Here is an 11,014-nt window from a genome sequence, read left to right on the forward strand (position 1 = left end):
GGGATCGCGAAGGGGAAAATTGAGCGTCGGTGGAAAATGGCGCGAGCGCACCGCTGAATTCGCACGATTCTAAAGAACTCCCGGAATGCAGCGGTCGAGTTGTAGCTTTCGTTTGCCGCGCCTGCAATATTTAATACTCGAGCTCTGGAACAGTCAGGGTCTTCAGTGAACCCTACACGACCTCCTTTCGAGACGCCTCGCAGTCGGTAAATGAAGTCGCGAATTCTCTGATCTTGGATCGAGCCTTGGATCTCCGTGAAACTCTGTTTCTGCCGTTGTAAATTAGTTTGAAACAGCCGAATATTCTAAATGTTTGCGAAAGTTACGTCTACGAGATGGTATTTCAGTTATTTCAAACAAATTTAGTGGAAGATTTGTTTGAGATACCGAGTAGAAACATTATTCAGAGCGTTCAGGCCAAGAATAATTCGTACATTATGTTTTAGTTCAAGAATTATTACTTGGAAATGTAGCATGATTTTGAGAGAAGTGTAATGTGATGCATGGTAATGCTTTTAGAAATGTAGATGTTTTGGAAGATTTAGTTTTTCAAATAAATATATTTCTTACGAGAAAGTGTCAAACACTGTGAAATTTTGAAACGAGCACGTTTCGATTTCTACCATGTGAAGATATTCTACAATTTTAACGAATATTCAGATTTTTAATAATCACGAAATACGTCCATTTTAGTAAATAACCAAATTATTTAAATTGTTTCGTTGTTCCTCCAAAAAAGAATTCCCTTTTACAGGAATCAGAAATTTGCATGTCCTAAAAAGTTGAAATTTTATAATTGCAAACAACCCCTTAATTTCTACTAAAAATACTTAATTATACATATATTACTACAAATGCTATAAAGTGAAACACACTCATTTAAAAATTCCAACCAACAACGTCAAACCTTATCCGACCATTTGCTCCGACTTTCTCCTTGTACCATTTAATTCTACGTTCATTAAAAACCAACACCGAGCACAAGAATTCACTAAAAACAAGAAAAGTAACATTTTATTAGGGATACTTTAACATAACCACATCAACATGAAAAAAATGTCAATACACGAGTATTAAAGTGCTCGCAGCATTCAACGGTACAGAATTTACGCTATAATCTCAAAAAGTAATAAAATTCTAAATAATACCTGCATACTAAAATTAACTCCCCATACCAAGGGTCTTTAACCTTTATTCCAAGAAGAGCACCTGCACCGGTACATTTATGACAAAAAGCATCTTGCGTTAGGTTTACAGAACTGAGAGATGTGAGTTTAGTTTTTATGCTATGTACCTAATTTAATTTTTAAGTGACGTATTTTTGAGTAGTTTCGATTTTAGAAGTTGAAAGCATTTGCGAGCTTAACTTTACACTGTGTAATTAATTTAATGTGCAAGTAATTTACTTTTGTATAGTTTAGATTTTAAGAGAAAAGATTAACTCTTTAATCATCAACTCTTTTTGCACTTTCTACGTTACTATACGGTAGTGAAAGAAAATAAATTTTGAACAAGTGGATTAAAATTGTATGCTTTAGAACTGGTCTAATTTATAGATTAATGTATCAACATTAATGTGATATAACCTAAGAAATTAAGATCAAATCCATGTTGTTATGCTACTATAAATAAATTCCAATTACATAAAGTCTTTGACAATCTGTCGCAGCCTGCGACGGTTGGACGGCGTGGCCGGTAAAAAAGCGGCCAAATGTTGCCCAAAATCGCGTTTACCTCTGCCTAATGCACAAATCTTGTCGTGGTGGGGCAGGGCAGAAGCAGTGTTCGTCTAGAAACCGGTGTCTAGGTAAACTCGTGGCTCGATATATCTCTTTGAACGACGCCGACTACCTTGCTTTTCCAAATCTTGCTTACCGACAAAAGACCACTCTATGAATATTCATAACGACACCGCGACGGACGTTTAATCCTCGGACGATTAACCAGATACACGTCGAACGATCCTCGATTTGTTTCGTGTCGAAATTTCGGCCATCGAGCTGTACGTGTTTTCTTTTTATCTTTCTCCATCTCTATGGTCTTTATTCTGACCATGAGTTGACTTGGTTTCAGGTTACGAGTTTGGCTGGAAGTATATATGAGGATACTGCTTGTTGATTCAATCATCGTTCAAAAGAATTGTTTAAAATTTCTGTGTAATAAATGGAATTGAATATGAAGTTGATATTGATTTATATTCGGCATGACTGTTTGAAATATGATTGGTGTTGTGAGTGGAATTTGGTACTTTGAGGTTAGGAATTGATAAAGTTTATTAAGCCCCGTTTTCAAGTTTTATTATAAAACAACTATTTGTTTTAATTATAAGCCTCTTTTATGTGTACCCGAAATTTTTTTCAACATTTCTCAAATTTTACACTTACCACCTACGAAGCGTTCTCTAATTCTCCCAAACACGTAACCTGAATTAACATCGTCCAACGACAACAACAATTTCTGCAAACAACTTCTAATCAGCATTAATCCCAGTGATCGAAGCCGTATTAATTTCAACCACTTGCTATTACAGACAGTGATTACTAATTGCACGTCAACAGATTCTCAATAGATCCTAATATAGAACATGGTCACCCACTGACACCAGTTCAATTACATTCTAATGTTAGAATCAACATTAAACGAATCTAATTACAAGCTTACTATACTAGTTACGTAACATATTTGTACATCCTCAACCAATTAATGAGAAACGATATATTGTACTTTCAGAAATCAAACTGATCTCTAGTTTTTAAGAGTTCTCAATTTCACGAAACAGGCACATAATTAGAATTTAACTCATTTTCATAAATCTATTTATTAAAGGGATATAAAATATTACAAGCTCCAAGATAAATTTTCGAAAATTTATTTATCTTTGTAATTTGTAATTATCATTTTTCTCTGCATTTTAATTTATCAAGTTGATCAGCATGGTTTTTGGGAGACTCGTATGTATGCATATTCATGTGAAATTGTTTTCTTTTCCACTCGTGGTTTTCACAGTTTTTACTTTCAGGCAGTCAGCGCGGGCGCAAGGTTGGCCATTGAGGAATGTCAGCACCAGTTTCGGTCGGCCAGATGGAATTGCTCCATCACCCCGGAAAATCCGGACAACATTTTCGGCGGTGTGATGCTAGTCAGTAAGTAAAATCTTCGTCTTGAAGGGAATAAAGCTTAAGACGCATGCGCAGTGAGAGGAGATCCTCGCAAAGTGGTAGCTTAAGATGAAGAGAAGTTTTAGTTTGACGTGAAAATGGATGTATTCAGAGGTTATGATTGGCGTATTTGAGGCAGAATGGAAATTTGATTTGACAGTAGGTTTTTGGTAACTGAGGATAAAAGTAGTAACTATAATAACACTATATATTTAATTTATATTTATATAAGCATATATTGTAATACACATAAATTCGTATGTAGATACAGACACAGACATAAACATAGATATAGCCATGATTATAAAGGTAATTGAAGTATTTCTCCGAGAAAATGAGATTCTTAGGAATTTTTTTCAAACTTTAACTGCGTGTTAAGAAGCGTACAATAGAGAAAACGTAGCCCCAATGCTTTCATATTTAACACATAATGCAATCCAAAGCAATTAAAAGAAATCTTTTCCCCGTGAGCGAGAAATAATTTTTTTTAATTAAACCTCCCACGGTGCAGGTGTAGCGGTATAATTTTGTTTTTTATTAGACTAAAATACGCTAGCAGCTTGCAGAAAATGGAAAAACTTGTGCTACAACGGAGAAATTCCGGTGCATCTTTGCAGACAGTCGCGAGGCAGCGTTCGTGTACGCAATATCGGCGGCGGGAGTTGCTTACAGTGTCACCAGAGCCTGTTCCAGGGGCGAACTCACCGATTGCTCGTGCGACAACCGAGTCAGAACACGCCACCCGAATAATTGGCAATGGGGCGGCTGCAGCGAGGTAATTTCCCCTCTATTTGTATTCCCTTCTCCTTTAAAAAATAACGCGCGGGCAAATGATACCATAAATTCGACTCGTCTTATCCTTTAACCTTCCTTAGGCTTGTTCCTTATATAGAAATCTTTAATAATATTACCTGTTGTTAAACTAACCTTACCAGGCCCGGTCAAATGACCGGTTTTAAAATTTAATTTAAAATTGTACATTTACTGTTATTTCTTTTGCTCATCTAACTTTATGTAAATTCTTATATTATCTGATTAATCAATTTATCGATTTTTGTTAATATAAGGGTTTATATAAAGTTAGATGAACAAAAGAAGTAACAATGAATGTACAATTTTAAATTAAATTCTGAAACCAGTCATTTAACCGGGCCTGGTAAGATTAGTGTTAAAGCAACACTAATATATCCATGATGATACATGAAGTGGAAATATTATACATATCAGCTTTGATGAGTTGGTAGTTAAGTTTTTAATTTAAAAATTGGAGATGATACAATGTTCTTTTTATTCTTGTAGGTTATTGGTTGATTTATTGAGACTTCATTTATATGATAGAGGATAGAGAATGATTTAGTTTGAATAAGTTATGATATTTAAAAAGATAAGAAACAAATAGTATAGAGGAGAATTCAATGATTATATCATAGCAATTCTGTTCTGCTTGAGAATATAGTATATAAGCGATACAATATCTTTTTAGAGAACTGAAGTCTTTAATACTTTAATACTACATGTATTCTGTATCGTGAAAGCTACCATTTTGTTTATTAAATTTTTAATATCTCTTACTTACAAAGTTACAAGGTACTTAAAACTATATGAAAATACATTTATTACATTGCATTTACTGTATGTATAAAAACATACTATTATATCTTGCAAAAAACAATTGCATCCTAATAATATATCAGAATATTATTCTAGGATTTAATTTCATAACTTGAAGAAACATTTATTCGGGAATATTTCCACCCTTCTAAAAACCTTGGCAACTTAATTAATTTCGATTCACTTTAACGAATTCCTCTCTTGGTTCTTACGCAACAACGTCCGTTAATTAAGCGAGGCAACGCGCGCAGACGGTCGAATTACATCGCGGACGGCGAGCTTAAGGCGGCGTTTTCAATTTCGTGGAAACACGAAACCGGAGTCGCTCGCGAGTTCTTGATCAATTTTCTTCTTTTCACTTTATCGTGTATCGATCGTAAATCAATCTAAACGGCTGCCGTGGAACTTAATGAAATTCCGTTCCGCCGACAAACGACGATTATTTTCCACCCTTTTCAGGACTGAGGAGAACAGACCGGAGTATACGTAACAGTATCCTTTTCTTCGTGTTCCGCGTTCAAGGGACAAACCCCTCACCGATACAGAGAACAACAGTGGTTAGTTTTTTCTCGAGAACTGCTGGTACACTATAGTCGACAACTGTTTGCTTATGCTTTCTTTTCAAGACAAATAGATCTCAAATATATAGCTTAATTACTTAATGGAAATTTTAGTAATGTTGGAAATAGAACTTTGAAAAATATTTTACAATTTCTTTGTACGTTGAAATTAGTTTGAGGTTATGAATATTTTTACTCTTTAAGAAGAGTTTTGGAAACTTATTAAAATTGAAATATTGACACTTTCTGTTGAGATTTAGTGAGATTTTTCTTTTAATGAAATCTTCAGATATTTTTCGTTAAATTTTAGGAAATATCTTAGAATTCTTTTATCGACTAGAATTTTATTTGAATACATAGACTATTTTTTAATAGAGATGTTAAATGGAATAATTTAGTAAATTAGAAATTGATGTAGAAAGTTAAATATATCTCTATTATATACCCACAAAAATATTTTACGATCTCTGAAGCATAATATGAATTATTTGATAAAGTGGTCGTCCGAAATCAGTGAGAATTAGTTAATTCGGCGAAGGAGGCTTGACTAGGGTAAGAAAACGCTGTTTCATTCTGAAGTATATTAACTTCGTTATATGAAGTATATTAATCAGTGTTGTTAGTAGTTTATGGGAGGGAAACGTGGGAATGATTTACAGGGTGAACCTCCGTTATCTTGAGTGTTTTCGTCGTTAATGAGCCGATCAAAATGCATTTTATCCAGAATAAATTGAACCACGGGTTGTATTATATATTCATGATTTCACTACGTTTTTTATTTTGTTTTCTAGGGACCTTAAGGCTGCTATCATTTTTTGAGCTATATATTCTTTCATGTGAAGCAAACTAAAAAATTATTATTTCATAAAAAAACATGTAGAGGGTACCACAAAGATATGGGTTTGAAACTGAAAAGAATTTTTGTAAACTATCAGAAGTGAAATAGAAAAAAAGTTGCCCAACTTAGTAAAAATGTACATAAATTTCTAAACTTTTATAGCCACACATAATATATATTTTAATATTTAGAAGTATATAGATTTCTCTATAATAAACCTTGATAAAATAATCTTTCTTAAGATTCACCTTTAACCACAATTTTATCAAATTATAATAAAATAGCCTTCAGTAAAATGATTTTTAGTGATTTCTTCTGAAGTAGCTGTAACGCAGTTAAACATTCTCTGAATTAACGTCTGTATAATAATTTTTATTTATCAAAATAACTCTAGCTTTTTAACTAAAATAATCTTTTCCAAAATTTACCTTTATAAACAGTATCCTCAGATTAAACACTTGTGTCATTTGTATTATTTTATCTTTAAATGCTTTATATAATGGTTATAAATAGACACCATAGAAAGAAAAAATAGAAATGTCAAATAAAAAAGGAATAATCTAAGAATCTAGTTATTTTGTTGACCCTGTAGAACGGAGAGGCCACCCCTGAAGCGCACGGGCGAAGCACTGCCCCGCACAGGCATCCCCAATTTGTCGTCTCGATCTCAGCACGGTCGGTCGACGTAAACCTTAACCCTGGAACGAAGACAAAGCTCGTCCTGTAAACGGATGCATTTCATGCGTACGGCTGACCCCTTGTAGACATTGCTAGCTTACAAGGGGATTAAGGGGGCTAAGCTTGTTAAGTTGCAACAACCCGCCACCTCCTGCCCCCGCACACAGCCCGGACATATCGGCCACGTAACTCGGAACGTGAGTGATGCACATGAGAACGTAAATACGTACAGAGAGAAAAAGAGAAAGAGAGAGGGCAAGATAGAGGGTAAATAGAGAGATGGGTGGAGAAAGGGGTGGAAGAAGTGGAGGGCAATTGGAGACACGATGCTCGAGAGGACAAATCGTGGATGAAAAAAATTAATGGGAGCGGGGTGGAGCAGCTAGAAAAAGGAAATAAATGGCGATAGAGAAAGAGGTAAGAAAGTAAGTGAAGATAGAATTGTACCAAAGGGTGTAAGGTATGAAAATGAGAAGAAGTAAAGGTTGTAATTTAGCAAGATTACAAAGATTATAAAGAAACAAGAGTGGGGAAGAGGAAATAGATGGGAAGAGGAAAAACGGATAAGAGAAGAAAAAATTATATTAGAGGTGCAAGGTATGATAGCGGAAATTGAGAAGAAATGAAAAGGAAAAAGAATTGAAAATTAGAATGATTATAGAGATTATAAAGAAAAAGGCGACAAAGAGATGGAGGAATTAGGAAAGGGGAATAAATAGAGCGTGAAAAGGGGATAAGAGAAATATAATTGTTTAGATATTTAAAAGAAAACAGAATGATATCAGAAAACGTAGAGTATTTAGTAGAAGAATATAAAAAAAGAATTTATAAAAGATAGGAATGAAGGAGAAAGAACAAAACAACAAAGAAAGTAGACACAGAAAGTAACCAGAATTTTGCAAAAAGAAATCTTCTTCAGAAATTCCTATCCAAGAGAGCAGAAAATCTCCAATTCTAAAAGAAAGGAACAAAGAGAGGAAAGCGTGAGAAAAGACAACAGAGAAAAGACGAGCGTGTAGCGAGAAAAAAAGGCGGGCTAGACAGATGACCAGGGGAAAAAAAGAAGAGAAGAAGCAGCAAGAGATGCAAGGAGGGAGACACGTGCTTTCGAGGAACTCACGTGGCAGGAAGAAGAGCGGGAAGTGTCGGGAAAGTGGCGCTGCTTTTACCTTCGGGATTACCCACTCGCCCACTTCTGCGGCCTCTGGCCTTTCCCAAGTTCCGGGCACGGATTCCTTAACAAGCCCCGCTGTCCTATCCCATGGGATGCCACGTTTTGTCTACGGCTTCAGCCCGTTGACAGATTTCCGAGATAATGATGTTTGCCGACACTGTCGTGCCTCGAGCTTGGCTAACGAATATCGCTGCCACCGTTATACCTCTCGTCGATAAGTCGTCCGTCTGTTAGTTGGCGCTTTCAGTTGGAATTTCTTACCCTCCAAACGAACAATGCCTGTTTAAGGAAAAGCGGTTTAATGCTAGATCTTAACTGGGAAAGGACTAAATGCATAAAAGCGGTTCGTTAGCAAGTTTGCAAAAGACATATTAGTGTATAAAAGTTCTGGTGAAATAGATTTTTCGTCTTATATTCTAAAAGCGATGTCTTTTCATCTTATATTCTAATAGCCATGTCTAAACAACTTTAGATAATATTGGGTATGAAGAGATGACAAGAAAAGGAAAAGTTATATGCAGACTGTGGATGTTTATGTAAATTTATATTTTTACCAAAATATTTAAACGATATAGGTTAAAATGAAATTTGCTTCATCTAGTATTAATTATAGTATACTTTGAACATTTTATGCAATTTTCCATGTCCCACTGTGCAAAATGTTTCATCGTCGAATTTTCCATATATGCATAAAAATCCGTAGTCTATCTATATAATTATATACTATTAGTTTTAAAGTTGTTTGAAATACCGCTTTTGAAATATAAAGTGAAAAATCTACCCGACGCTCTATTATGCTATCCTTTGCACTCTATCACATTTACAAGTTTGTTTTAAAGAAAAATGTTATTTATGATTTTTCTAAATCTAGGGAATTTTAACGGGTTCCTTTCTTCTTTAAATTCCCAATAGAAGCTCTCGTTGCTAATTGTGGCCCTTTTTGTTGATCAAGACAATTAAAAGGTTTTCAGATCATAAATGGAAAAAATTGAAATTTTGAAGTGGATGAGAAGATTACATGGAATCTGGCATTTGATAGTATACTGGTTGAGATTATTGTTTCCTTTTTCCTGTGGGTTTATCGTTGGCATCGAGAGGCAGATACATTACTAGGTCAATAGTGGTTCGAGTGGTGCTCGAACCGTCGAGTATTGCGAGTTAGTTAGATAAAAGTAGCGCTTAACGAACGAATATATATATACATATATATATATATATATATATATATATATATATGCATATATTATAGGGAATCAGTGATCCAAGTACTGCTCGATACTGTAACGAGTGTATTGTTTCAGCTAGATGCATGAAGGACTAGCAATCAGTTTAAAAATTGTATTTAACGAATAGATATATTTGCGATCACAGATAAATCGACTTTTTATCTTTTCTCTTTAAATAATTATTCTTTTTTAAAGAAATATTTCTTTTTCCTTGTTAAGATATTCATGAAACATTTATCTCCTTAACATACTTACTAAATATATAAATATAAAATTTCCTAAGCATTCCAATATTTTTGCATTCTATTGATTTTTTAATACTCATCACGAAAAATTTCCGAAACAAAGTACAAAGTACCACTGCTTTACCCAAAATTTAATTACAAAACATTGAGTTACTTTCTTAAAGCTACACCTTTTCAAAGTTTACTCCAAAAATCATACTGACTTTTACTAAAACAATTCCTCTCCTCTAATGTCATATTAGATCTAACCTCATATCAAAAACAATTTTGTTCCTCATTCAGGACATCCACTTCGGAGAGAAATTCTCGCGAGAGTGGTCTGATAGTAGCGAGGAACCCGTGAAGGAGGGTGTGCTGCACGGACCAAAAGGGCTGGCTGGCCAGCTGATGAGGAAGCATGATAGCGAATCTGGCAGACGCGCGGTTCGCTCGAGAATGCAACGCGTGTGCAAATGCCATGGTGAGCTATTAACGTGTTATACAGATAAGGTCCTCTATCTACGCTCTTATTTTTCATTCCTCACGCTTTAACGACTTAGGATTTCACCAATCCCTTGCCTTCCCCCACTCCATACCTCGTCGTTGGTTCGCTGCGTTCATGCGTGTACAGATTCATGGGTAAAAGAATCTCTCCTGAGACCTGTTTCAGCCTCAAAGCATGCCGTGAAAAGAAGCAATGTGACGTTCGTTTTATCAGTCTCGTGAAACCAGCGACTATCCTTCCTTGTCCGTTTTTTAAAAGTTTTCTTATTGCTTGATAATTAGGTTTGAAAAATGAAGAAATACCAGAATCAATAAAAATACATGTATAATATGATAGAAAATACTTGAAGTAGATATCAAATGTTTGCTTTAGATACTAAAACAATTAATGCGTTCTTATATAGGAAACAATGAATAACAGGAAGTATTTGAATCACAAATTTTTTATTTATTTGTATTTTAATGTACTTTTTAAGAATAAAGGAGGTTTTCAATTGCAAGGTTAGAGAATCTTATTAGACTTGTATTAAAATATTGCTTATTGAATTTTATATGTCATAAAATACCCTGTAAAAGAATTCTACAAATTCAAAACATTACTTTAGTTCTTTATGCCTTTCTGTACTCTTCAGAATCTCACTTACAGATGTTCCAAATCCCTAGTAAGTTTTACCACTTTAAGTTTTTTAAAGTTCTCCATATTACAATATACATACTTATAATGTTTTCTTTTTATTTCTCTAAATGTCTATTGAAACATAATTGTTTTATTGTCTTAGGAATGTCTGGGTCATGCAGCGTACGCGTCTGTTGGAGAAGACTGCCGGCATTCAGGGTGGCTGGAGCAGCGTTAGCCGCGTTGCACGAAGGAGCAGCGTTGGTACGACTGGCACAACGTGGAGGTAGAAGACCAGCGAGATTGAGGCCTGCTCGTCCAGACCTCAAACGACCTAATAAAACGGACCTAGTGTACCTTGAAGATAGTCCTGACTATTGTGAAAAAAATATCACGTGAGAAGTTGAACATTACTATTTTTTATA

At 34.8% G+C, this 11,014-nt stretch overlaps 1 protein-coding gene across 1 annotated transcript in view; it reads left to right on the forward strand.

Annotated features, from left to right (window-relative positions):
* Positions 1-11,014, forward strand: part of LOC122569361 (protein Wnt-1-like) — a 75,044-nt gene that overhangs the window by 59,313 nt on the left and 4,717 nt on the right. The window contains exons 3-6 of the mRNA XM_043730289.1: positions 3,020-3,143; positions 3,776-3,933; positions 9,773-9,950; positions 10,753-10,984. Of these exons, the coding sequence (XP_043586224.1) occupies positions 3,020-3,143; positions 3,776-3,933; positions 9,773-9,950; positions 10,753-10,984 (692 nt within the window). The remainder of the gene's footprint in view (positions 1-3,019; positions 3,144-3,775; positions 3,934-9,772; positions 9,951-10,752; positions 10,985-11,014) is intronic.

Source organism: Bombus pyrosoma, linkage group LG7 (assembly GCF_014825855.1).
Source record: "Bombus pyrosoma isolate SC7728 linkage group LG7, ASM1482585v1, whole genome shotgun sequence".
Taxonomy (NCBI): Eukaryota; Metazoa; Arthropoda; class Insecta; order Hymenoptera; family Apidae; genus Bombus; species Bombus pyrosoma.